Raw genomic sequence first — 27,927 nt, 5'->3', positions numbered from 1 at the left:
TTAGAGATTAATTAGCTATTTGATGACATAATATATATATATATATATATACACATATCAATACTTACACGTCTTGTTTTTTGAGAATGACACATTGACACCCCTTGATTCTAGCATTTTATTTCTTTCTTGTGTCTGTGGTCCTGTATTTTGAACTTTTTTCTTTTCTTAATGTAATGGTACGCAGTGTCTGAGAAAAAAAATCTTCTTTGGTCGGCAAGAGAGCGAGCATATATGGAAAAAAGAAACTGCGTCTCCAAATTTCGAGTCAAACTGAATGTTATCACCAACAGATCACTCCGCAGGAAAAAATTCGATTCCCTGCGAGAGCTCAAAATGCGATTAATCTCTACTACTAGCAGTACCACCATGATTTTGACCACCCAAAGGCATCGCAGATTTTATCATCAGAGAATAAACCAGTCATGGATTGCGCCTCCAAATGTAGCACGACAAAGAAATGTAAAAGGACATTCAAGCAGGGAAGATCGACAAGGCACCCAATGCAACGAGAGAGAAAGAAGAAAAAGAGAAAGAATTCAGTTCCAATTCTTACCGATATCTCGAGTATATTTTCTGAAGATTGATTTTGGGAATCATCCATCCAAGAGTTAGAAGGAAAACAAAACAAAAAAACTTTTGGCCGATTGCAACGGGCACGATCATCCATCCAGGACAGGATACCGTAAAGATGAGTCAAACGGGAATAAGAACCCCAAACAAGTGTTTTAGCGTCTCAATGATTACAATTTAGAAGAGCAATGGAGAAGCCTCCATGCTTTCCAGACACAGAAGTACTGCTAATACAACATGCAGCAAGCAAATTAAAAGAGACCAATTAAGGCATCTTGCACTTAGCAGAAGGCTGCCGACCTCTCCTGACCAATTGCATTGTAGCTAGTGATTTGTTAATTTCTTCCACAAGAGGTAAAAGAAAGAGATTCCGGCAGTCATTTGCTAATTACTACTCCTATATCCCAGGAGGTAAAAGAAGTTCAAGCCAAAATCATCCACATATAAATATGGCATGTGACGAGATACAGTATTAACCGGGAACTCAATTCAAACTCTTATTACAAGTCTATGTTCATGCATATACCTTTGCATGTGACAGTGATTCATGTGGTCAGTTGCTTCGATAATTATGTCATAAGAGTGACTAATGCGTCTTTGCACTTGCAGGAGGTCTCTGCTGACTGTCTCCCTACTACGCACTGCTAACCTACCCATCTTTTCTAGCACAAGACATTCTGAAACTCTACATCACATGAAGGCCATTACATTGCATTGCAGTTTCCTTACGTCGGCAAGTTTTTTTTCCATAGGGAGATGTTTCAAATGATTCTTCATAGGGTAGGAATTGGGAAAAGGGATTAGTGTTTAGCTAGGAGGAGCCCTATAATTAAGGGCGCACTAATTCCCCCACTCGGCCACTCTCCTTTGTATTTTAGAGCAAGCAGCTGGCTGCATCTTTCTCTCTGTCTCTTTGGAATTTCTAGCTTTGGCCAAGGCTCTCTCTCTTCTCATTTCGCTTCCTCTCCCTAGAGGCGGGGAGTGTGGCTGCCGATTCTTTGTCGGCCGGTAACCCGAATACTTTGCGCAGATAATCTTGTTAAGCGGCTATGATTTCGGTTGTAATTAGTACTCCTTTTGTTCATAAATTCTTGTTTTCAGGCTTAAGTTCATGAACTTGCAATTGCTGTTGCCGAAAATGCTACTAATCTACTACTACAGAATATAGGTAAAATGCAGTCTTCTGCATCAGCTATTCTGAGCCTTTTCAGCCAACGCCGCGCGACAGTTGATGTTGGCTAACACGCTAATCTTCAGGTAGACTAGCTAGCTCCATGATGATGAGAAATGAGAAGAGAATGTGACAAGCAATTGTGTGAGGGCAGTTCATATTTTATAGTAGCATGCAAAGTAATCAATAATTAGAGCATTAAAATTAGAAGCACCAATCCACTTTCTCTAGTGGAGGAAGCAGAAGGGAATCGTGTGAGGTGTTGCATTCCCTCTCTCTCTATATAGATATTATGCAAATTACTTATACAAGAAGTGAAGGCCCAAGAATCAAATGATGGTCTTGCTTTTATGAACAAATCAATCATAAGCGGAACACATGGCATGAACATCAAAAAGTGCATGCTTGGATGCTATTGCTGACCCTAGTAAGAAATGTAGGGGCAGTAACCCACCCCAACCCCTTCAACAATTAGCAACCTCTTAACCCTTTTTTTTGGGTGGGGGGGGGGGGGGGGGGGCTAGAACAAAACAAAAAAAGTGTGACCTTTGCGCAGTCTCAAGGGACCCTGAATGGGAAAGTAACACTAGTATAAGGACGGAATCAAGTTTAAAAACACTGAATGCAAGAATAAGGTCAGAAATTCCATGGAAAGGGGACAAGGTCATTGTAGAAAAGGTGAGATCAGAAATGTCATGAACATTATTTACCAACTAAGGTGGCCCAAACTAATAGCGTGACTAGTTTTGCTACAATATTTTATCATGATAATTTTTTATTAAAAGTTAGCCTATTTAGTTTTTTATAAAATTAATGTCATCTAGTTACAAAATGCATAAAAATAAAAAATAAAAATTTTGTTAGTGGAAAAGAAAATTATCTATGTTCTAAACTTGTACCCGAATCGAATACATGTATTAGTTCGGTTTGTATATTTTTTGATCAATTGTCAAAATCGTGAGTAAGGTATAGACAATCCAACCAAAATCATAATATATTTACCTTGCCTTGCCTATGTGCTGTGCCTTATTTGCGGTCTACTTGATGTGATGACCTTGAGCTACACAGTGCTTCTTAATCTATTATTTAGTAAGAATTTTAAAATTTTTCATTATTTTTATTATGAATTTTAGCTATTGATTAATTGTATTTTACATGGACTCTTTATTTAGGTATTTGATTTTTTATAATACTATATTTGATATGGATTCTTATTTTTCTATTCTAACCTCAATTTTAATTATTATTGATTTTATTTTATTTGGACTCTTTATTTATATGTTTTGCTTTCCAAACCATATGAAAATTGAACTACTAATTTTTCATAATTTTTAATTCCAAATTTAGGTATTTATTAATCGTATTTGATATGGACTCGTTGGTTTCCGAATTTAGCTATTTATTAATCGTATTTGATATGGGCTATTTGGTTTAATCTAGATTGTTACATGTTTATAACAATGAGTGGTCTACATCCTTTTCTTTTTTTCGTGTAATATGGTAATTGCATGGTCTTGAGAGCAAACATGGTAGCTCCTTTTTCTTCTTAAATAATAATATAATAGACTAGCAAGGTGACCTATACCTGTTACGATATTAGATATGGAGATTAACAATTATAAAAAGATTTGGTTTCACATGTGCATACTCTAATTTTTTTTAATGAAGTGCACAATTTAACCTAATCAAGCCGAGCCTACATTGTCAAAGAAGAAATATAGCAAGAAAGAATTCTCAAGCAATAAGATTCAACAAAATTAGAGGTGAAACAGGGACAACGGGTCATAGTCTGCCATTTCGACATCACTTTGTTCAGGTTCTCCTCCTTGAACACATCGTCACCTTGTGCCTAAGTTTCCCTTATAGTTTGTAGGGCTATCATTTGTCCACGAGAAATGTCTACTTAAGGAGGTAGTCATAGTTTGGTATTAGGTATCAGATGGTAGTGATGTTTCGAAAAACTATGATGTCATGACCTTCTTGTTGCCTCAGTCTCACCTTTTATAAGCAAGAATTGATGGTGTATGTATCAAGTGTAGGTATATAATTTAGAGACAGTACATGCATTGGATACCTTCCTGCAGCGAGCGATCACTGGACTATGAGCAGTCGGCGGCATGCGGTCACATCGGTCTAAAAAGGTGATTGCGAGCGGTTTCATCAGTCTGAAAATTGACAGCGATGGGTCTCATCTCCCTGAAATGTGGCAGTGAGAGGTGACTTCACTCTGAGAAGCTGGTAGAGATGTCACATGAGATTAAGAAACGCATTAATGACATGGTAAGTAGTAATGTCTGAACTTGTAATACATAGAAAGCAGACATGTATGAATATGTAAGACTAGACATGTCATATATGCCATTTGTCACATAGCTGACAAAGGCAAAACATTAGAGGGAGATAATTCATTCGGGTACGATTACATAACACAATTACACTGCAATATGGCACACACATAGGAAAGTTACAATTTTTCTGGCGTTAGGTATCATGGTCGATACAAAACATAAGCATAACATGTTACATGTCTTAGTGAAAGTAAATAGCCGGCCTACAGTGCAGTTGTGCCAGAGTCAATACTCGGCACTTGATGCTTCTTTCTTATGCGCTTGTGTGCGGGATTCTTTCTCACACCTCCAGTTCAGCTCGTCCTCGTCCCATTTCTTCCTTTGATCCACCCATTCCTGGTCCTTGGGGGATATGAAGTCACCAATCCACTAATGAAATGAACACACTCCCATTGGTGGCTGAATGTGATTTGTTGCATGCAGACGAAATGTGTTAGTACAAGAAGTGAACGGAAAGTAGACATGTCCAAATATATAAGACTAGTTTGTGAATTGAACATGCATCATGAAACAAGCATCTAAGTTACGAAAGCAAAGATAAAATCAGACTATTACATCCCCTGTTGTCGTCGGCTGTTCCCACCATCATGGTCTTGTCGCCGTTGCTGCTGGTTCGCCCTCATGTGGCCCTTAGAGTAGGTCAGGTTGCCTGATGGAACAACCTGCCTGGTAGGCCTTGTAGCGATCACAGGAGTTGAGACCTCCTTCTAGGTCTACTACGTCAGGAGTAGAGCAGTGAGCAAATGGGACCATATGATGACGTTGTAGTTTGGTGTACCCCCGAAGAAGTCCCTCACGAGGTCAAATGGGGGGGGGGGGTCTGACCTAGGCTCATTCTCCTGACTTGAGTAAGACGACTGCGATGGTGCCACTGTCGTCCATGCATAATCACTAGAGGGGGTAATAGTATGAATGTATTAGATACGGTAAATGTGGAAATGAATGTATTAGTAAAAATACAATGTTGTACATATATGGTAGGCAGGGGTAGCAGTAGATGGCCAGACCTGAGTGTCGAAGTAGGGTGCGAACGGTGGAGGTGAAGATGAAGGCATACCAGCTTAATCATCATAGTAACCTGCAGAAGGATGATTACATTAGATATACTATTAAATATATTGAATGTGGTAGTATATTGGCGCCCATTACTCGAAAGGCCTGCGGACAGTGAAGGTGTCGACACTGGCCATGGTTTAGGTGTCAACGCTGATAAGTGTGTAGGTGCACATAATATATTTTTTGAAATTAATGCATCAAAGGATATCGTCAAACGTTGTACGCGTGAAAAATATGTACATGTTGTTACCAGCCCTGGAAGTCATGGTCGAGGTGGCAGTGTGGATGCTGGTCTCAGTGGAGGTCGTTGCATATCAAACCTCCTGGATGACTCTATGTGGACCTCACTGAACCTAGAAGGAGCACTGGCAACGTCTGCAGTGGATCAGCATGAGGTAAGCTTCAGGGTTCGGGCGGTCTTATCGAAAACCCGCTTCACAAATCTCACTACATCCGCCACACTAAGCTGAATCCTTGCCTAAAGCGTCTGTCATGTACTAATTCCTTAATCATGTCATTAAGCATAAACATGTCATTAAGCATCATAATCATCATGATTATTATTAAGCATTTTGGATTGCTTGCTATCTCAATTAATGTTTTGATTTTTGTTAGGCGTTTTGAAAATAACCAACGTTAAACTTTTCGTTAGTTTAAGTCTCGCTTAGAAGTTAATCACTGCACAAGTTGTTATAAAAGTTTAGCATCAGTTATTAGGTTGTCTCTCTTATGAGTGGGACCCACCTTTGGTCGGCCCCACCCCTCCTCTCTTTTCCCCTAGGCGCCCACCCCTCTCCACCTCAGCTCACTCCCTCTCTCCCACCTCACTTTCTTGCTCTCTCTCTCTCTCTCTCTCTCTCTCTCGCTCAGCTAGACAAAGCAAAGGAAACAGTCCCTCTCTTCTCCCTCAAGCATTCTCACTATTCTTTCCCTAAAATCCCACCCAAGGAGCAAGAAACGAGATTTGCATGTCACTCTATGACATTCTCCACCCCTCTAGCTTTCCACCCATTTAATTCTTACTCACATGCATGAAGGTTTGGAGGATTTGTAATCAAATTTGTCACCCTTGTTGTTCTGCAACTTTCAATAAGTTTGCTCTCCCTTCTCCGTGTGTTTTCCTTCAGTTCTTTCCCAAATCGACGTCCTCAAGCCTTGGCAAAGGACCTTGGGTAAGTACCCTAGGGTTTCCATGATAGCATCACAAGTTTTAGCTCGATTTTGGTTGAATTTGTAGACAACAATGGAAGATTAGCAAAGCAATGATGTGTTCTTGAGGCATTAGAGATGGAAATAAGATTTGGATGAGATAGCTAGTAAATCGGGGATGTAGAGTGAGTGTATTAGGCTTATTTGGGAAAGATTGACATGAGTACCCCTTACGTGGACCTGTGTGGTCATGCGAGCTGAATGATCCTCAAGTCATGTGAGTAAAGAGGTACTCTCTTGCAAGGTATATAAAATAATTTGAATTGTTGCGCTCTAGGTTATAAGCACTCTTTTGTCCATTTGTAGCAGTCATAGAGTTTCTGTTTGTGGTCATGATGGTATGATGAGAGATGGATAGTGATGTTGATGATGGGTGGTTTGGTTCGTATTACAGTTATAGTTATGTTAATGATCTCAGAATAGAAAGTTACTCATGGTTAGATGTAGATGCTTACACTTGAGTCGAAATTGCATTTGCTTAAGAACGTACTTAACCTTGAGGTCGAGTTCTTGCTAATTATCCAAATTGCATTCTCCTTAGAGTCAAGCTATTTATAAGTGTGAGTCTCAGGCCTCCACCGATCGACCAGTGCAGCAATTAGTGAGCGGTTAAAATAGAATCATCTTGCAACTGTCTCAGGGTTCTCTATCGCTCAGGCCTCCACCAAACGACACCGCGATAGGAGTCCAGACGCTGCCAACCTGTATCATTTGGAATATTAACTGAATGTAGAACATGCAATAAATAAATAATCATAAATATACGCAACTAACTCACGACATACCGGTGCTTCCAACGATCATCGATCGTAAGTAACTCCCTGAGGCCACGTGGTTGGAAAACTCCTAACTCCGTCTGGTGAACAACAGATAAGAAGCTACGATGCTTCTTATCCACTGCAAGTTCAAGAAGCTCGGGGGTCGGTGGGTGCTCCATATCTGCATTAAAACCAAATTTAGCTTAGTTGTATCATACATATACACACAATTACGTGAATAATATATAACATATAGGTACACAAAGTTACATGAACATATTACATATACACACAATTACGTGAATAACATATAACATATAGATACACAAAGTTACATGAACATATTACATATACACACAGTTACATGAATAGATTACAACATATAAGTACATAATCAAATAGAAATGTAAAGTCCAAATACAACGTACATAGGTACTGTGAAAACCTTATAAATATAACATCGAGATACGCTAAACACATTCACACTTGACCGCCGTAATGACCACATCTACACAGCAGGTGCATTTTTTTGGACAGTTCTTGTATTTGTGACCATTTTCATCGCACTTGCTGCATCGCTTCACTCTTGGACCTACCTCGGATTCATCCATATCATTTCAAATCCGTCGAGTTTTTTGATATCCCGGTGTGTACTTCATCTTCTCTTTGTCTGCCACGTACATTCATGTGGGACCTGAATCACTTGTAAACGTATCAACAATGTTGTAGCTATAAAGCTCATAATTCCATGTTTTTAGTATCTGATCCTTCATAAAGTAGCATGAAACATATTGTTGGGGCAATATATTGGAATCAACACATATAGCTATGACGTGTGTACATAGCCTGTGTACCAATTGTGGCTTCTGGCACGTACAGATGGATGTTCCATTCCTAAGTATGCACTCTTACAAGTGGCACTCACATCTGCCACCCCTATGACACTTATTCTGGCACAGGATACTGAACTTGTGCTCCGTAATTCCCTCTGATTCGCACGGTGCATATGTGCATTATTTGTGTCCTTCTCCATGTACTCACATAGCATCTGTAAGACCCCATTACCGGGATCTCATGTGCCTCCTGTATCAGTCCATGGATTAAGTAGCTGATACACACAGTACAACAGTTGTAGTATCACAGTCAAACTTCGTATGTAAATAGTAAGATTCTGGGTGCAAAAGGCTTACAAACCATACTGAATATTACACACCTGACCTAGCGGCTAGCAGAATACACAACGGAAGCAAAAGCCCGAGCCACGAGCAACGAGGGGGCAAACGCGGCTTCAAAGACTATTCTTCATCCCCAGCTTCACCTCCGGCGGAGTCGGCATTGGGTTCTTCATCTAAAGGACAGCAGGAGTGAGTACAGAAGGTACTTAGCAAGCCTATACTATTTCAAGGTGTTGATAAATACATAAAGGGTTTATTCAAAGATAGGCTTTAAGGTTTAGATTTAAGCATAAAACAGTTTATGCAGATTACCAATTGTATCCACTATGATTGATTTCAAGATATTTTAAGTAGTTCAAAACCAGTGATGAGCTGTTTTGGGGGTTTCTCGATCCAGGGAGGGGCGATACCTCGCTCCGCAGTCCCTTTTTATCATATCTGGTGTACTTCTAGTACCACACAGCTTCTGGCGGAGTGAGCCAGGAACCACATTATACGGATATGTAGTCCACACACTCACTCGTCAAAACTCATGCACTCGGAGTCTATTCAAGTGTGAGCATGCCTTCGCATGTCCATGACCATGGACACGGCTATTCGAATAGATTTACACTTTGCAGAGGTTGTACAGCTTTACCCATACGATATGCTCAGCCTCCAACCGTTGCAAGCGGAGGAGCGAATCATACCAAGACTCTCCAAATATCTTTCCTGCTGGGCTTTTCCACGAGACACGCCAAGTCCCAGAGCTGCATGTTCTGAAGGCCAGCATCCCTTTTTAAGACTAAGCCGATCCCTGAAACCTCCAAACAGCGGGACAGATGGACCCTTGGCTGCTCGTTGCTCTCAGCCTCCTGGTATGATGCCCAACTCAGTCTAGCGAAGGAAAGTCAAGTCCTGCCCATGCAGGACGCACGGTTGCACGGGGTGGCTAAGCATGACGGCGCAAGACTCGGTCCTTAAGTGGCCAGGCTAGGCATCTTCATGGGCAATGAATACTACCATGTAACTCAAGCCTCCAAGAGCATCCTCCCTGGAGGACCACTCTACCTGCCCACGCCAAAACAGTTTTCACCCATTTTTACACATCACCATCCATGTCCCACATGGCATCAAGGATTTCACAACCATTACGGAATTCACAACCAACAAGGAGGCATGGTATATGAATTATCATTGATATCAGTAAATCTTATCTCCGAGGAGAAGTGTTTTAAAAGCGACATCTCCAATGAGACGTATTCAATCCTAAGCATGTTAGATATCAAGGCGTCGTCTATTGTTAATATATTTAACAACAGGTATTCCTAAGGTGATATGTATTTTGTATGATGATATGTGAGGCATGGCAGTGTTGATAGGATTAACTACTACAAGTAGTTTGAAAGAAAACGCAATATATAGCACATGCGATAATAAGTCCGTTTTAGTTGATCATGTATATTAATTGAAAACATAGGTTCAATATGTTCAAGGAAATAGGACTTGCCTTCTTCGGAATTTTCTTCGAATTCTTGATTGTAATCGGGATCCTCCTCACTCCAGATACTTCCAGCGCAGCACTCGCAGAAGTCGGGTTGCCCTGAAATCGCGATTACGATCAATAACAGCAATATTAAAGAAAAATCAATTAAGCACCAAATGGAAAGTCAAATGAATCCTAATGGACACCACAACATGACAGATGAGTAGATCCCGATTTTAGATGAATTTTAGTGAAAGAATTGCCGAAATCGGAGTTAGAACAGAGAAGTTACGGCTCCTGGAAGATTTAACCAAAATTTAAACCAAAAAATTAATAAACCGGGTTTTGGGCTAAATCGGAGTCAGAACGGAGAAGTTACGGCCCACATGAACAGTAACTCATGCCCACATGAACAGTATCATTTTGGGTCGAATGGGCTTGGATGGGCCGGATCCGGGCCTAGATGGGCCTAAGCTGGGTTTGGTACGGGCCGGGCTGCACAGTGTTGGGTTGTTCGGGTTTTGGGCAGCCTGGCTAACAGGCTGCGGAGGCAGTCTGGCTTACCATGCGGCCCGTCTGGCGACTGGGTCGGTGAGGCCGGCGGCTGGGCCGAGCCAGACGGAACCGTGACCTGGTTTTGCGCGCGCGTGAGCGCATGGCGGAGAAGAGGGGAAAGATTCGGCCAGCAGCGAGAAATCTCGGCGGGCATCACCGGAAAGGTCGCCAGGGTTGGGTTTTCGTCGGAGTTTCAGGACGATGAGCAGATGTCGGCCTTCTACGTGATACAGCAAACTCAACAGGGGGCATCTCGTCGTCGACCGGCGGTGAAGATGGCGCTAGTTCATCGCCGAAGAGGAAACATTGGTGTGGCGTGACTGGACAACATCTCCCCTGCACGGGGAGGGGCCAATCCAGCATGGGAAAGATGCCTAACACCTCTAGAGCACATGGCACAACGGCTGGTGACCACACAAAGTGCACAAGCACGTCGACGGCGACGCTTGCACGGCAGCACGTGGCAATCATGTGGTGGCGCACGACAATAAGCAAGAAGGGGGTTCGGGAGTCGCCTATATGCTATCTAGGGGGGTTGTTAGGGGAACCAAGAAGCTCACCGAGCTCAAGGATGTGGAGAAGCGGGTCGGCGGCCGGCGACTCATCGAAGAAGCGGCAGCGGCGATGCTTGGCTATCGGCTCCCGGTGATTGGACGGCGGCACGAGGTCGGTGATGACTCACCGGTGATCCCTAGCAGCACGTCGTCGGCAGACGGGAGGCGAAAGGGGTGCGACGACCACAATGGTGATGGTGGCTGTGCTGTGGCGGGGCGAGAAGAGAAGAGGAAGAGAGAGAAATGCGGGGCCGCTATTTATAGAGAGGGAGAGAGAGCACGGAGGCGGTGCTTGCGTGCGTGACGTTGGGCATCGACGAGCGGGGCGACAGTGAGGTGGCGGATCGGCGCCACCACAATTCCGGCGATGTAGGCGCTCTGCGCCGGCCACACGCGCGAACGTGAAAGTCGCATAGCATGGGCAGCGAGCATGGGCGGAGAGGGGATGTAAAGAGCGGAGAAGCGGAGGTCGGTCGGGGCGCGGGATTTTTCCAGCGAGAGAGAGAGAGAGAGAGAGAGAGAGAGACCGACGTCCGGCGACGAGCGCACCGTGCTAGAGGGTAAAGATGTCCAAATGGGCACGACACTATAGGCACGGCCCAGGCATAGCACGGCCCGAGTCGAGATGGGCCTGGCCGGCACGGCACGAGGCCACGGGCCGTGCCTGGGCCGAGCGTGTGGCACGTCACGGCATGTCCCGGGCACGTGACGACCCAGCACAGCACGGCCGGCCTGGCACGGCACGGCCCATCGCGCCGGCTTGGCACGCAGCGGCCCACGACACGGCATGGCCCAGCGCGCGGGGCACGACTCGGCCGGCACGCGGGGGACGACGGGCCAGCGGGGGCACACGGGTTAACAGGTTAAACGGGCCGGGAACAGCCCGTTAACCTGATATTTTTGAATTTTATAGTCGTTTTGTGACCGTTTGTGCTCCAAAAAATTCAAAAAAAATTACAAAAATCATCATTTTTTACCTATAAATAGAGGAGCACACTGCCCTTCCATTCCACACCATCAACACTATTTTCTCTCGTATTTCCTCCTCTCATTCTTGTCTCAAAGTTTTTGAGAATTAACGATAATTTGACAAAATTAGTTTGAATTGTTGCAAAAAAATCCGAGCAATTCCAAAACCGTTATCCTGCTGACTTGCTGTCTTGAAGTTGAAGAAATCTTGGTGATTTTTTTTGCATCGTTGTTTAGTCTTATTTATTATTAGTTTTATTACTTGATTATTTCTAACTCTGAATATTTGTAATTTTTGTAGTGTCATTCGACATTGATCATGGATGCTGATGATCATGATACATCCATAGATCATGATTTTTTTCTCCAAGGACTCACAGGGTACTACGGACCCTTTGATACCAGTGCTGCAGGTGATGATGGACCCGACAGTGAACCTCCGGTTGGTTCACATGCAGGTGATGCAGCAGCAGTTCCATCGTTAGGCTCTACAAGTGCACACACATTAGCAAACACCGGGTCTAAAAGATCAAGAGCCAGTACTTCCAAAGTTTGGTAGGACTTTGAAAAGTTCTACAAAGAGGAAGATGTGGTAAGTGTCAGGTATGCTAGGTGTTATATTTACAAACATGAATTATCTGCAAAGCCTTCGTCATTGGGAGTACGACTCTCCCAATGCTCGAAAAGAGCTATGTCGCTTCATTGCAAGAGCGTATCTACCACTCAATATCGGTGAGTCTGCTGCATTTGAAGATTACATTAAACAAGCTCATAACCCTATGTTTACGTATGTTTCTAGACAGACAACTAGTAGGGATATGGTAAAATACTACAATGCGTGTCGTAGCAGGTTTAAAGAAATGTTCCAAACATGTACATTTTCAGTTGCTTTGACCTCGGACATATGGGCAGGTAGGGCTAGAGAGGATTATCTTAGTGTGGTTGCTCATTTTGTTAATAATGATTGGGAATTAGAAAAGAGAATAATAGATTTTCGTTTGATTGACAACGCGCATACCGGTGAAAATATTGCTAAAAAAATATCTCAAGTAGTTGCAGACTTTGGTATCACGAATAAAATATTTTCTATCACTTTAGATAATGCCGGTGTAAATTCTAGAGCAATGGATATTCTTACTCCGTTGTTTAGTACCTATGATGAATCTTTCTTGTTACATCAACGTTGTGCTTGTCATATTATCAATCTTATAGTAAAATCTGGTTTGAAGAGGTTGTCGCAGTACCTAGACGATTTTCGTACTGCAATATCTTTTGTGAACTTCTCTAACCAACAAATTGCAGCATATAAACAGTATTGTCTTGCAATGGGTGTGCGTCCACGTAAGTTTGCTCTGAATATGCCGGTAAGATAAAACTCTACTTTCTTGATGCTTAAAAATATTATAATATATAAGAGCACATTTGGTGTGTTTATTCATACACATTACCATCAGCATTGGGGTCAAACTTACTCACAGAAGCGCATTGGTATGTTGCTAGGTTGTACTCTTTTTTACTTTGCTAGAAAGGTTTTTAATGAGGCAATCTATCAATAAAGCTCATTTTTAGAGTTAATCATGTGTCCCTGTTATTTTTAAGTTTTTTATTGTATTCATGTTTTTTCTTTATTTTTTTTTAAAATAACCCCCACAGCCCCACCCACCTCTCGTCTTGGCCTATAAATACCATCTTAAACTCCATGTGATCTCATCGGTCACCCATCTCTCTTTTCCTAGTTGCTAGCCAAGTAGCCAGTAGTCACTTCACATCAAGAAATAAATTCCATATTTCAATTTATGAATCAAGACGCCGAGAACTCGCGTGCATGGTCATGGGTGTGGCAACATTTTGAAAAGGTCTTTAGAGAAATTAACGGGGAATAAGTAAGATTTGCTAAGTATAATATATGCAGCAATGAATTAGGTGCCAGATCTCCAAATAGAACGGGACACTTGAGGAAGCATATTAAATATTGAAAGAAAAATTTTGGATTTCTAATGAAACCATGTAATTTTCGGAGCATAATCATAGATTGTACTCTTCTTTCCTTCTAGTAGAAAGGTTTTTAACGAGGCAACCAACCAATAAAGCTCTTCTGTATTTATTTTCTATATTTTTATTGATTTTTTGGATTTTTTTTAGCTATTATTTTTTTCTATTTTCGGAGTGCTGGCGGGCAGAACATGCCTCCACCATGCCGGCCGGGCCCGTCGTGCCTCCACCGTGCCGGTCGGGCCCGTCGTGCCAAACTGGCCCGTCGTGCCTCCACCGTGCCGGCCGGGCCCGTCGTATCGACCGTGCCATGGGCCGGCCCGGCACGGTCATGAACAGTGGTCCCCGAGTACCCAGAGTTCCCCGATGACCGAGAAGAGACATATCCGGGAGAGGGCGCTCGGGGCTATGAACAATAGTCCCCGAGCACCCAGAGTTCCCCGAGGACCTGAGAAGCCCATTGCCAGTGGGTCCCACAAGGGCTCAGCGGTGAGGTGTCAATTGGTGAGAGGCTCGATGCTGCATTTAAGAGGGAGCGTGGCCTGTCACTTCCTACCACTCCTCCTCCACGCCTGTCATACTGAGTACGTCGGTCCCTGTCACCGCCTGGCAGGAAGGCGTGGGGACATTTAATGCGACGGGTCCCATCACACGTCACCATGCGGGGCCCATAAGGGGAACAGCTCGGAGATATCGTTGCTAGGCTCAAGGCACATCGCCTACCACCTGCTGTGTCAGACCTGCTCTGACCGAGCGGGCATGCGGGGTTGCCCGGTGGTTGCCCAGTGGGCCCCCCTGCACCTGCTGAAGTTGGCGTAATGGGCGACAGGACCGGCCGAGGGCGCATTTTCAACCCCCTGTAACGTCAAACTGCAGCCCCATGATGGTTGCTTTCCATTTATAGCTCTTGGGAACTCGTGCCCTCCTTTCTGGGCACGCCAAGCCTCCCTCGACGGGATAAAAGGGGGGTGCACTCTAGAGAAGAACATGCCTGAACAAGCTGAAGCATACGACACACAAGTCTGAGAAGCTGAGCAGAGGTTCTCCAAGCTTGAAGCAAGACCCAAGCTCTAGACTTAGACAAAAAATCTTGTAATATAGAGATCCAGAGAGAGGCATTCCCAGAGCATTAATAGCATACACACAGGAGTAGGGTATTACGCTCCGTACGGCCCGAACCTGTCTAAAATCCCTCGAGCATTTACTCCCACTAGCAGACGATCATCCGTCCCGCCTATATCTCACATATTCGCATTAAATCCACGTACGAGGTAGATTCAGAATCATCCCCCGGCCGAATCTCAAAGGGGGGTCCCTCAGGATCCCCGCTTGCGTAGTTCATCCTCCGACTCATACCTTGCTCCTTCAGTGTCATACATCAAAGTCCATTTCTCTCTTGGCTCATTTTGTATCCACTGCGAAAAGTTCCCAACAGCTGACCCTAAACTCCTTACTATCTTGGGAGTATCTGTTAGGATGGGTCCAAGAGCAACTGACTCATCTCCGATGTCTGCTACCTCAGCTGTCTGTTTCGTGGTTAGTTAGTCTAGTCTTGCACATAGTGTGTTGAACTTTCTCTACTGCTTTTGACTGCACAATACTTGAAAAAATTCATCAAATCCTTGTTTTTGAATTGTCTGTAAAATTTTACATCTATATGCCTCATGCACCACTTGCTCTTCGAGTCGGGCCACTTTGCTCTTACACATCATCGAACAGTGCCGTATTGCATATTCAGCAAAGCTTGCAACATCCTACATGTCTATCATAAATCAAACATACATCAAGCCAGTTCAGAACAATAGCATGCTTGACCCGCTCAAGGAACCAATATCAGTTGTCCCCATTCTCGCTCTCCACAAAAGCAAACCCCGGTGACATGACTTGTTTGTTCCCATCTACCCTAATTACAGACAGTATCTATCCTTTATACTTCCCAGTAAGGAACGTCTCGTCTAAACAAATGATAAATCGATAGTGCCTAAATGTCTTGATAATTGCCACAAATGCAAAGAAAACACACTGCAATACTCGCTTTCCAGTCTTCTCACTCGAGGGGTAACGCTTGATGTCAAAGTAACTTTTAGGGTTTCTCGCACATATTGTGGCTAGTTGATATGGTAAGTTGTTATATGAATCTTCGTATGTTCTAAACCTCATCTTAATATCCTTCTATTTCTCCCTCCATGCCTTATCATAGTTTATTGTGTATTAGAACATTTCCTCAATAACATGGATTATTGAACATGACTCCTACTTTAGGTTGTCCATAATCTCTCTATACATAATATTGGCAACAAAAGCAAACGACAGGTTCCAGTGGGAGAACTCTATTTTCTCAATGTGACAGTTATACTCCCTAACTATTAAACACTCACTGTGGTCAACCTACTTCTCCCTAAATGCGTGCACCCATCACGGACAATCTAACACCAAACACTTGACATTGTACTTTCTTTTGCTTGACTTCACAACCTTAAACTACCTCGGAAGAAATAGCGATTAGAATTTCACTGCATCAATAACAGTCTCTTTAGTATGATACATAAAACTCTGGGACACCTTGTTCTCATGATATTCCTATAGTGTCTGATGATCCTCACTGACCACTAGGTTTGAGAATTCCTGATTCCTCCACTCTGCAAGAATAGGAGTACTTTCTTCCTCGTTGGATGAATCCTCATCGGCAATAGCTTCCTCGAGCTTCTGATCCTCCATCTCCATCTCTTCAATTATGCTAGAGATGTGATCCCCTCATCGGCTACACCCATCAGTTGCATCTCTTGCACATCCCCAACATCTTGCTCGTCCCCCACAGTTGTCGGGTGTGCTTCATCCACCACTGTCTAACTTGTTCCTGCTACTGCTTCCCTAATATTTTTCCCTGTTGGATCCTTCTGGCATGCCTCAGTTAGTAGTATAAGAGGGAGACCACGTTCACATGCTATATCTACGTACTGCCTTCAAGTAAATGTCATATTAATCGGGACGAGCTCCTCGAAGTACCCCCAAGTAGCATGGCTTAGCACAGCTCTCAGCTTAAGCTCATGTTGTTGGCGATCCAGTTGAAAATGGTGTATCAGACACTTGCACATGCTCACTATTATCCTCTTATTGGCTCTACTAAGTCCCTTGATGACATGCTGAAATCCAGAGAGATCTACACCGTTAGGACCATAACCAATATGACATTCATCATAATATATCTAAAAATATAGCTTATCGGACATTCCTAAAAACATCCAAAAATATGTTCAACGTTAATACCGAAAAACTATACTTGTGATTATCAAAACTATGATAGAATTATCGGAACCGATGATCACCTAACAATACATTTAGTTAGCTACAATCAATATTACTCCTAAGAAAACTAACCAATTTAAACTAATTAAACCCCATCTACTTAATAAAATTTCTAATTATCTATAATAATTACCTACGTCACTCTTTTATAAATCTAGATAATCGAGACTATCGTACTCTAAATACAACTATATATCTAATGATTATCCAACCATATTGAAATAGATCTTTATAATATACTACAAAAGACATAAAAATCTTATTTTCTGATTACCTTGCTAAACCCTAAATCTCATATAATATAACTATTATTATGTCGCTAAACCTTTAATCTAGTGGTATTTTAATTACTAATAAAAACATAAGTTCAGAAAAATTACCGGAAACTGAGATTCAAAATCCGCAGATAAAAAATAGTAGATTTTCGCCGCACTGCCTTCCTCTCCTCTTATTCCCTCTTTTTCTTTTTTTCTAGATTTAAATAGCTATTTTAACTGATTTTTAACATTTTTATAGTACGTTGGGTGAGAGATAGGCACACAACGGGGGGTAACCATCCCTGATAGAGCTGTAAGGGTGCTAACCGCCTTCTCAGAACGTGGTAAGGAAGGCGCTCGGGGGGCCTACCTGCCCTCTCAGTGGACGGATCGAGATGGTACGTGCTTTGCGCTAGGGGTAGGGTCTATCCACTCTCTACGGAGGTAGTAAGGGGGAGTGTGTGACTTAACCATCTCCTGAGAGGACGGTAAGAGATACTTGTGTCATCGTAGTATATTAATCATCCTTAAAAGGGCTTTTTCAGATAGCGGTATAGACTTATATTTAATATTAATATTAGAAAATGTAATAAAAAAAGTCTCGTACTGCTTGCTAGGGCAGCGGGCCTAACTCTATGGGCTTGCCCGGTAGCTGAGGGCCGAGCCCAAGCGTCCAGGCTGCCATGTATGCCAGCCCACGACCGTTCATCTCATCTTCTCGCCTGTTTGTCTTCCTTGGGGGCGTGCGTGTTCGGGGGGCGTCGGGTGAAGGGGAACGAAGAGGGCTGTGATTAGTCAGGGAGCTTCAGCATCCTTCCACGGAGCGCGCCGCCCGCCTCGAAGGGATCCTCCTCTTGTCCTCTTCGTCGTCGTCGTCGTCGTCCTCCACTCGACTGCACTGCCGTGGAGCGGAGGGAGATCCATCCGGACTTGGATTGGTTGCTTCTTTTTGTCGGTAAGGAAACCCTAGCCTGCTTGGATGGATTGTTCTAAGAGTGAGTTTTGTTCTGAAGGGTCTGTTCTTTGTTTGGAGCAATCGAATCCAGATCCTTGTGCACGGATGAATGGCTCCAAATCCATCAAGTTTGTTGCTGACTTTTTGGTGTGTGGTGGGGGGGGGGGGGGTAGGAACAGCAGTTTATTATCCAAATTTTTTGGGGGGTTCGTTCGTCCACATTAAGTTCGCCCCTGATTGTGGTTGACTGTATGCTTGGAGCCATGGTGAATTAGGGAGTGATGCTTAGGATTTAAGGTGCTGATTTGTATGTACTGGAGAATGCAGGTTGCTCTACGATGGTAGCTGTTTCCAGTGTGAGTTAGGCTTTGTTTGGGTGCATGGCGAGAATTTCTCTGGAAACTAAACACCGGTGGGGATTTAATTTGGTCAAATGAGATCCCAGTGCAACATCTATGCGTTTTTAACAAAGGGTAAATCGAAATAAATCCGAAAATCTCACAGCACAAGGCTTGATCTCCATGACCAGGCTGCAAAATGCTTGGGTGGTGAGGCTCCTCGGTGTTGTGCCATCACTGGGCAGCCCCCAAGCTGTGCTGCCACATTGGTTTAGATCTGAAGCAGCGGTATTGATGATGAGTTCGAGAGATGGCACGATTCGTGAGGTGCGAGGAGACGGCGCTCGCGAGGTCGTGGGATGCGGTGGATGGTGAGCCGCGCGTGACGGCGGAGGAGATGTGACTAGCCAGGCAAGTGTTGTGGGTGGAGGAGGCAAGCGCCATGAATCGACAAAGGAGGCGAAGGACTCGAGAGATTGTGGAGACGGGGATAAGTTTCCACATGTCAGGAGGTGTTTTTTATTTTCCCTGTGGATGGAGGAGGACTAGGGCAGAATGGGTGGTGGATATTTCGGCACGCTTCGTATCCAAACAGTCAACCGGGTTAGCCGTGGGAGCATAACCACAGGCCAAATTGTCCCAGGGAATAGGCAGGGATCCCTGCAGGGATTGGGCTATCCAAACAAACCCTTAAAGGAATGTTTGTTCTAGGCTGTGTTCTGAGATAACATACTAGAAGGAAGAAATGCTGGTATGAGCTAGATATAATGCTAACACGGCAGTCTCTTTATCATCTCAGACTAATAGTCCGAACTGAACTCAAGTTTTGAAGCGTTCTGTTCACAATGGCCACTCTGACTCTTCTGCTCTGAAAGATGAGTAGCTTTAGCACTGACTAGTTATTGACCCATGTATTTCTATCACAATGGTATGTGAGTAGTAAGTAATTTGTTGGATCAGCTTCCTCTGAACTGAGACTTGTGAGTTGTGAGCATATGGCTTCCTTTCTTCTCTCTTTGCAGTGAGGAATGTGGACAGTAAAATGGTACCATCATTGAGAAATTGTGGCTGCAGTGGATACTTGTTTTAGGAACTCGAGCAGCCACTGGGATTTGAATCATCTTTTGGTAGCTCTGCTCCTGAATCCTGACTAATAGCACCTATCCTTTAGCAGTGTAACTAAGGAAAACAAATGGCACGTTTTTTTTTGTGGCTATGAAGAACTTTTATATTAATTTTTCTTGGCAATCCACGTGCCCGAATCATGACCTAGGCTCTTGATCTCCTTTACTTTTTTTATTACTATTATTAAGCCTTTTTTATTTTACTTTTATATCGTCATTGTTGGTTTCTTGTTGGGTTTCATCTCTAGCCTACCCCAACTTGCTTGGGACTAAAAGACTTTGTTGTTGTTGTTGTTGGAAGATTTATCTCATATTTGGTTGTCTGATTGACAAAAGTCCAGAGAAGAAACATTGCTATTTTGTTCAGTCCAGCTCATTGTTTTGCATTCTTTTCATGAAAATTGCTTGCCGTTTCATTGTAGAATGCAGAGAGACGGTTCAACCCAGCTCCCACTTTGTGTTCAATGTGGGGAGATCGTTTAGTTGTTTCACTGAACTTCTAACCAATTTTGTGTCTGATGTGATCAGAACTTTCAGATAGTTGTTTCACAAGCATATTTGGAAAGCTGGATTCTAATTATTCTCTGAGTAGTGGGTTAGGCTTAGAAGTTGGGAGTGGTATTAACAAGTCGTCTGTGCCCATTAATATTTTCCCCAAACAAACCTTAGTAAAATACCGCGATTTCAGATATATGGTTCCTCGTAAAAAATGATATTTCCCACTTTAGGCAGCCTTTTCCTGAAATGCCTAATAAGTAAGCTTTACTTTATTTTAGTTCTGAAACTATACTAGCAAAAATTAATCTTAATGTAGCAATCATTATTATGTTTTGAGTTATCATTTGATTACCTGAAAGGTGGTCTTAAACCAGAAGTCCAACTAGTAAATCACTGGTTCAAGCATGACCTGCTGATTGCTGAGTTATGCCCCTAGTACAGTGCGTGCTTAAATGGGTGGCTGTATAAATGGAAGTACTTGGAGAGTGTTAGTTTTGAGGGCTTGGTGAGCAGGCGATGTTGGGCGTGCAGGATGGGCCAGATGTATGAGAATGTACTTTGTGTTGGAGAAATTTTCTTTTCTAACAGAAATACACAAACTGCACAGGTTTGTACTAGTGTCCAGTTCCTTGTTGAACTCCTCTATTACTACAATAGGTCTCGTCTGTGATGTATCAGTGCTTCATAGGTGTTTACTGATGCCTGATGTGTCTCCACATGCCTGACTCAGCTAAATCCCAAATCATACTATAGCTGTGAAATGTGAACTGTGCGTTCTTTGGCTCATGGCTGCTTGCCCTGTAAACTATTGCTTCGACTTCTGCTTAATGCCAGCATATAATACATTAATACCTTCTTTTTTATGATTTTTTCGTATTTCCTTTCTTCTCCAGGCTGTTTACAGTTTATCTAGTGGCGCAATAGAAGACCATGGAGGGAGCTCATGGCATGCAAAAGTCAGAAACTGCATCCGTCATCAAAGTTGCCAAAGAGCCTGCCATCATTATCAATGGCGTTCCAGACTTGCCTCCTGATTGCACATCTATTACACAACCTGAGGTAAAAAATGATGTTGAATCTCAAGTTGATCCCCATTTTGGTGAGTGGTTAGAAGGGAGGAAAGTGAGGAAGCTTTTCGGAGACACCTATTACATAGGGAAAGTGGTCAAGTATGACAATGAAAGCAACTGGTATAATATTGTCTACGACGATGGAGACCAGGAAGATCTTGAGTGGTGCGAACTTGAAGAGGTCCTGCTGCCATTGGACATAACCATTCCACTCAAAACACTTGTTATGGACAAATGCAAACTTCAGGGGACAGTTACTGAGTACAGACCTAAGGTGGGCAGAGGCAGAGGCAGACCAAGGAAGGTTTATGGTACATTGGATGGCAATGCCAAGAAAACATCAAATATAGTTCCAATACCCCAAGGAAACAATGTTGGGAGCAATCAGATGTTGATGGTTGAATTGGAAAATGGTCAAGGCCAACAGTCAAAAAACGTGCAAGGGTTACTTCCAGCATCCATACCCAATGATGCAACGAGTGGTCAGTTAGTGACTGTCACAGCAGAAGGAAATGCTCGAGCATGCTTGCAGGGTAGTAATCAACCTAGAAAGAGGGGCAGGCCTCGAAAAGATAGAACTATACCTGCTGATTATCAACCTAAAAGAAGAGGAAGGCCTCCTAAAAACAGGAGTGCATCTGGAAATTCTCAGAGTGCAGAAAACACACCGGGTTCTCTGGCACTTGTGCCAGCGCAAAATGATACGCAAGAATCTTCCCGAAGAGAGAATAGTAACCTTAAGTGCAGTACAATGACAGCTCGGGCAGAAAAACTAAAAAGAGAAAATTTGCGTGTTCAAGGCACACCATCTGGAACTTGATTATCCTGAAATGCAGTCTCACTTCTCCAATATATCTGTAAGCATTTCAAAATCCATGTGTGGTGGTAGCATCTGACTTTCAACACGTACTTTGTACAACCCGGCGTATAACAAAACTTGTGAAGCTAAATATGCTATACTAATGCTATTGTATTCTTTCCTATACAAGTATGTTTGCAATCTGTTCGGAATTTCTCTGTTATATATGCTCTTAGAAGTTTTCCTTGTGGAAGTGGAACCTAGTTGTTGTTGTCTGGCTGAATTCTTTCGAAAGATCCTTGAGTTGTTTCGTGAGGGTTGGAGATCCACAATAGAAAACACCTGAAAGATTTATGATTATATCAACTGTTGTACTTTAAAGTCGAAGTCTGTTGTCGCGCGATGTTCAGTTATATTAGCTCACCTATGCGAGAGTTCTTGTGTGCATTGGCCAAATCAGAGAATACCTTTCTCCAATTGGGCCTCGCAAAATGTGTCCGGATCTGCAACAGGAGAATCCGATGAACAAAACAAATACAATAGCACATACGAAATCAATTGCAGATGAAAAAAAAGGACGATGACCAAATACCTTGCTGCCGGAGACGATGTCCATGCCATTTTTGGCATGCTGAAGTGATTGAACCATAGCAATCAGGGCTGACCTTGCATCCCCTTCTTCATACACGCTGGTCAGGTAATTGTGCATCTCTATGATATTCTGCAGTAGCCATATTTTAGCTTAGTTTCTGTTTCTGCAACTGAAGGATGGTATGCGAAGATGCAATCATGCAATTACGAGAAATGAGAGTGAGATAGTACATTGTGATCACTTTCAGCAACATCATTCATGACTCCTTTGAACCATTCGAAGGATCCTTGCTCTCTGGTAACCCAGTAGAAATAAGCTCTTCCCGGACCATTGTTCTTGAAGCTGCCTATCTCAGAGCCGTGGATGCTTTCCACCTCCTGTTGCAATCGACTCGATACAATTATCAGCTATCCTTGAGTTTATAGAATTGAAGGAATACTTTGTATCAAAAAGGAAAGTTACTTCGTTGTTTTTTAAGTTGTTCAAGAGATCCTTCAGTATGCTGATGAAAGGAGTTGCTCCAATTCCAAGACCGATAAGCAAAAGAATGTCATATTTCTTGTAATTTTGTGCTGGTGCACCATAAGGCCCATCTATAAGGACTCTTGGAAACCTAAAGGAAACATAACGAAGGAAAGCATGTTAGGATCCTTCAGCACCTCTCAAAACAAAATGAATATAGGATGTGTCCAAAAAGAGAAGCTGATCACCTAGTGTCCTCTATCTGAGCATCCGCCACAACTGTAGTTTCAAGTCTTGAAAGGGTAGCCTTCTTGGAAGTTACTTGTGCCTCGCAAGCCTGTATGAATTGGATCAGTAGTTCGTTTTTTATACTCCACATTCTTCCGCTATAATTCTTAAATAAAGGATCTTGTTACTCTTGTTACTGCATTTCTCTCAAACTGACCTTTCCAAAAAGGTTCCGAAGTTCAGATGTCCAGTCACCCAACGTACGGATATGCACGCTCAAGTAGTCGTCTCCTGGTGCAGACGTAATAGAGAAGGGATGCCTGCAAAGATTGTAGAATTGTAAGGAAGAGCTTCAGATAAACGACTCATTGGACATGTATGCAACGGATGAGGATCCCCTGATTCCCCACACGTTAGTGACGAAGTCACAGTGACATTGAAGTGAGAGGATCTCAATCCGTATGCAACAACGATGATATGGTACCATTCGAAAGGCGAGACATCTGGGCATTTTACAAACAGGTACATCCCACTCTTGTACTTGAAACCCGGTGGCTTCTTCATGTGAATTGAGAGCACATTTCCTGGATAAATTGCTGCCTGCATATACATCACAGCGTTGATTAATTACTAACAGTCAGAATGAACCAAATCATGTTAGTAGTTCAGTATCTTACCTTGACAATGCTCACACGGTAGTTGTTCTCGCGAACTTTTCTGATAGTTCTTTCACAGGCATAGAAGAGGACAGGGACAATCAGGTACATCCATGTCTGCATGGACATTTGAGATCATCACCATTTCATTTTACTGGTCCCAACATCGAATTTACAAAGGAAAAGGATATGTGTGTCCAAGGAAGGTGTCTGAGGATTACCGTCTTCTTATACCACTCCCTGGTGAGGAATATGAAGTAGGAGTGCACCACCAGGAGGACATAGGCGAGGACCAGCAGGTGGTGGGCGTACCAGAAGGCATTGAAACCGGCCAGGTAGTGCAGCGGTGACGGCAGCTTTACCACGCTCCGCCGGAAGGAGTGTGTCGCCAGCGTGAAGGAGAAGGACATTATGATGATCATGAGGATGCCTGTGACCCCTGGGGCGCTCTCCAGCAGGACCCGGTACGTTGGCTGCTTGTAGTGAAAGTTCGGCCCCAAGGTGGACATGAACTTGTCCGTCGGGCAGCTGATCAACCTTGGGAAGTCGCAGGTGACGTGAGCAAGCGTGTGGATCGCCGTGGCGATCGCAATTGACATGGCGATGACCTGATGTTGTGATCACAGCAGAAAAGGATTCAGACAATGCTAGCTAGTTCTACGTATGTTGTCACGGGTCAGTTTCAGTCCAGCGCTGTACCTTGTGGAAGTTGATGTTGTCGTCGAAGGGTATGACCTTGCCGAGCGCGGTGGACCTGAGCGTCGTCAGCGTGTTCCGGCAGACCGGCAGCAGGATGAGCGCCATGTTGAACTTGAGTGTCTCGGCGGCGCCCTTGGCGACGCAGACGCAGTAGCCCATCACCTGGAACGCGGCGTGGCGCTTGTACTGCTCGAACTTGTACGCGAACAGGCCGATGTTGACCACCAGCCACAGCGTCACTAGCCATATCCGCTTCCAGTTCTCGTGGATGAAGTCCACCGTCTTGGAGATATGCCGCTTCAGCGGGTTCCGGTACCGCGACGGAATCATCGTGCGCGCCAGGCTCGACGTCGTCCGCTTCAGCTTCTCTGGCGCCTGCGCGCTCACCATCCCCCGGAGCAACGTCTCCAGCTGCCAAATCTGCATTATCGAAGCACGCTGTAAGCAAACCAGATCATTCATCCCTCTTGATCAGAAAGCAAATAATGTTTCTGTACGAGTACGACCTCGATGTAGCCGCGGTCGTCGGGGTCGAGCTCCTCCATGATCAGCGACGCGTAGGTCGCGGCGTGCCCCTTCAACTTGGCCAGCCTGTTCGCCGACGCGCTCAGTATAATAACCTGGCGAAGAAAAACAATGGAAAAACCAAATAAATTCATTGATGATGTACTGCAAGATCTGATCATCATATCCGGTTCAGTGAACTCCTCACCTCTTTAACCTCATCTTCAGTGAGCATCCCATCGCCGTTCTTGTCGCACCTGCGTGAGACGCATATAGGATTTCAATCGATCAGTAGGTGAATAATCCGTGTGCCATTGGCGTGGGAACGAGGGGGCGGTGGATCTTTACATGTCAAAGAAAATGCGCAGCCGCGAGTCAAAGTTCTGGTCTGTCATCTCCTCCCAGAACTCCTTGAGCTGCTCTTTGGTGATGCCGTCCTCCGGCTCGAGGCTCCTCCGCCTCGCCAGTGCCACGAACAGCTCGCCGGCGAACTCCCTGGAGTCCCCCATGCCTTTGATAAACAGATCCGTCAGTAAACCATGGATCATGGGCACTATTTAAAATCAAACTTGACTACTACAAACGATCTTTAGAGATCAAAATTGATAGTTAGGAATAATTCTAAAGCTAGCATTCCATCACCTATTGGCTCAAGCATAGTCATAGGCATGCGGTAAAACTGTGCATGTGGTGGTTGCACTAGGATTTTCTTGTTCCAGCAGATTACTATCGAGGGACCATTTCGAAGAAAAAGCATCAATTTTGAGAAGATTCTTGGGGACCAAATAGTGGACCTCAGTTAAGTAAGCTTGTCCTGCCAACTCTTTGAGCAAACAGACACAATGTTCATGATATCATCAAAGAACTGTTCCAAGCATAAATTTGACAAATAAAACGAACAAGCTGCCTCCAAGACTCCAACTTAATATTTCCATTCAAACGCGTTGCGTCTCTGTCAGGGATTTGCGGTTCTCATCAGCGATCGATTGCGTTTGAGGTTATTTTCCATTCTGGATCACATTCACACCAACCACCCAGACAGCGTGTGACCAACCGACAGAAGTGGCAAACTCGGTAGGTACTCACCGATGCACTTGCCGAAGCTCTCCTTGGGGAGTCGGCCGCCCTTGTTCATCTCATCGAAGCGACGCTCAACGGACTTCCATCCTTCCTTGCTGCCGGAGGTCTTGTCGAGGAAGCGCAGGCTTCGCAGCCCCACCTGCGCGCTGGACTGCATCCGCGTCATCCGGCCCGGCCGCATCCCGGACACCCCCTCCGGCACCTTCATCGACACCCGCGACGCGAACTGCCGCACCCCCGAAGCCAGCCGCGACGGCTGCTTCATCAGCCCGCGCGCGAACCCGGGCGCCAGCGGGGGTCTCCCCGCCCCCGCTCCATGCTGCTGCTGTGCCCTGCCCCCGTCGACGGTGATGCCCTCCAGCGGCGCCCGCTGGTCCCCGTACCCCGCCATGCCGCGCCCGGCCGGAAAACGTAATGCCGCTCGCCGGCGCTCGAGGCCGGCTAGCTCTCCGGAGGAACGTGGCGGGGGCCACCTGCGGGGGGAGGGGAGGGGGGCAGAAGAAGGGGACAGAGATGGCGGGTAACATGCGTGTCCTCTCCCAGTTATAGCCGTTGAGGCGCCGCGCTGCCAGTCTGCCACACGGATCCACCTGACGACGGAGCGCGAGCCGTCGGATGCACGACGTACGGTCCTCGTGGGCGTGCCTTCCCCTGCGATATATCGGGCCGGTCGGTGAGTCGTACCGCGCCATCGTCTGGCACGAGTTTATCTTCCCCTTCCCGCGCAGGCAAGGCCGGGCACACGTGGATGCCCTCCCCGCCGTCGGTTGAGGAACGTGCGGAGATGAAAGGGGATGTTCGCAGCCCGCTCTTTTGGCGGTGCTCGCAGCCTGTCGTGACTCGTGCAGGCGTGCTCGCCTTTGGCAGGCTCTGCCGCGGGTAGCAGCAGGCCGAGGCGGTAATCGGACGGCGGAGAACAAAAGCTGAGCAGAACTTGCTTAGGACTGCTATTATTGATGACGAGCTCTCAACTCTCAACCGTTTATGAATTATGATGGACTCGTAAGAAATGCAAGACAATGGTTTCATGGTGGGGCCCGCGTTTCAGTCGTATCGTGCAAGTACATGCAGTAGTGGATCCATAACAAAATTAAATGTCCTATACACATCACTTCCTATAAATGACAACGGATACTATATTTACAGGAACAAGCTATACAAATTTATATCCGTAAGCTAATATATGTTACAGGTAAAAACTGATATTCATGCTCGTCTCTTTAGACATCACGTACTTACAGACATATCTATATACTTGCTAATATAGTAAACATGTATCGGACATAAGAGAAAGTATGTAACAATAATATAATCAATTTAAACATACATCTCAACTCAGCTAATGAACATATAATATATTATTTCACAATTTGAGAGTGCTTAGTGCAACACATATGAACATTATTCAACAGATAATAAGTATAGAGCAGGAGCAGGTACATAGGGTAAGCCTATTTTATACCTATCTCTTTTATAACGGTTGAGTTTAATTTTAAATCCGTACCTAGATGTGTACTACAAGATATGAGTGTTT

The 27,927-nt window shown here is 44.3% G+C and overlaps 2 protein-coding genes across 2 annotated transcripts; one reads left to right on the top strand and one right to left on the bottom strand.

The window, feature by feature from the left end:
• The first annotated feature begins 18,115 nt into the window (after positions 1-18,115).
• On the top strand, positions 18,116-22,395 carry LOC133909089 (uncharacterized). The gene is made up of 2 exons (XM_062351376.1): positions 18,116-18,343; positions 21,197-22,395. Exon 2 carries the CDS (start codon positions 21,234-21,236, stop codon positions 22,191-22,193), a length of 960 nt encoding a protein of 319 aa, XP_062207360.1. The 5' UTR covers positions 18,116-18,343; positions 21,197-21,233; the 3' UTR covers positions 22,194-22,395.
• LOC133909088 (putative respiratory burst oxidase homolog protein H) lies at positions 22,190-26,916 on the bottom strand. The gene is made up of 15 exons (XM_062351375.1): positions 26,400-26,916; positions 25,662-25,824; positions 25,522-25,570; positions 25,316-25,429; positions 24,810-25,229; positions 24,332-24,718; positions 24,132-24,227; positions 23,939-24,054; positions 23,672-23,774; positions 23,475-23,563; positions 23,227-23,377; positions 22,995-23,141; positions 22,765-22,893; positions 22,597-22,675; positions 22,190-22,514 (listed from the first exon to the last, which is right to left on the bottom strand). The coding sequence occupies exons 1-15, from the start codon at positions 26,782-26,784 to the stop codon at positions 22,405-22,407; spliced, it is 2,538 nt and encodes an 845-aa protein (XP_062207359.1). The 5' UTR covers positions 26,785-26,916; the 3' UTR covers positions 22,190-22,404.
• Positions 26,917-27,927: the final 1,011 nt, after the last annotated feature.

The sequence above is a fragment of the Phragmites australis genome, chromosome 2, assembly GCF_958298935.1.
Source record: "Phragmites australis chromosome 2, lpPhrAust1.1, whole genome shotgun sequence".
Classification (NCBI taxonomy): Eukaryota; Viridiplantae; Streptophyta; class Magnoliopsida; order Poales; family Poaceae; genus Phragmites; species Phragmites australis.
The sequence above is the reverse complement of the archived record's forward strand: the minus strand, read 5'-3'. Positions and strand labels throughout refer to the sequence as shown.

What these genes read in the sequence shown, in the direction of transcription:
- LOC133909088 (XM_062351375.1), bottom strand. Translation starts at nt 26,784, where the DNA reads ATGGCGGGGTACGGGGACCAGCGGGCGCCGCTGGAGGGCATCACCGTC. An exon ending in TTGCTGAAAGTGATCACAAT is followed by an intron (nt 22,894 to 22,994) that starts GTACTATCTCAC and finishes TGGCTACTGCAG; the next exon opens with AATATCATAGAGATGCACAA. An exon ending in ACACAAGAACTCTCGCATAG is followed by an intron (nt 22,515 to 22,596) that starts GTGAGCTAATAT and finishes TAAATCTTTCAG; the next exon opens with GTGTTTTCTATTGTGGATCT.
- LOC133909089 (XM_062351376.1), top strand. Translation starts at nt 21,234, where the DNA reads ATGGAGGGAGCTCATGGCATGCAAAAGTCAGAAACTGCATCCGTCATC.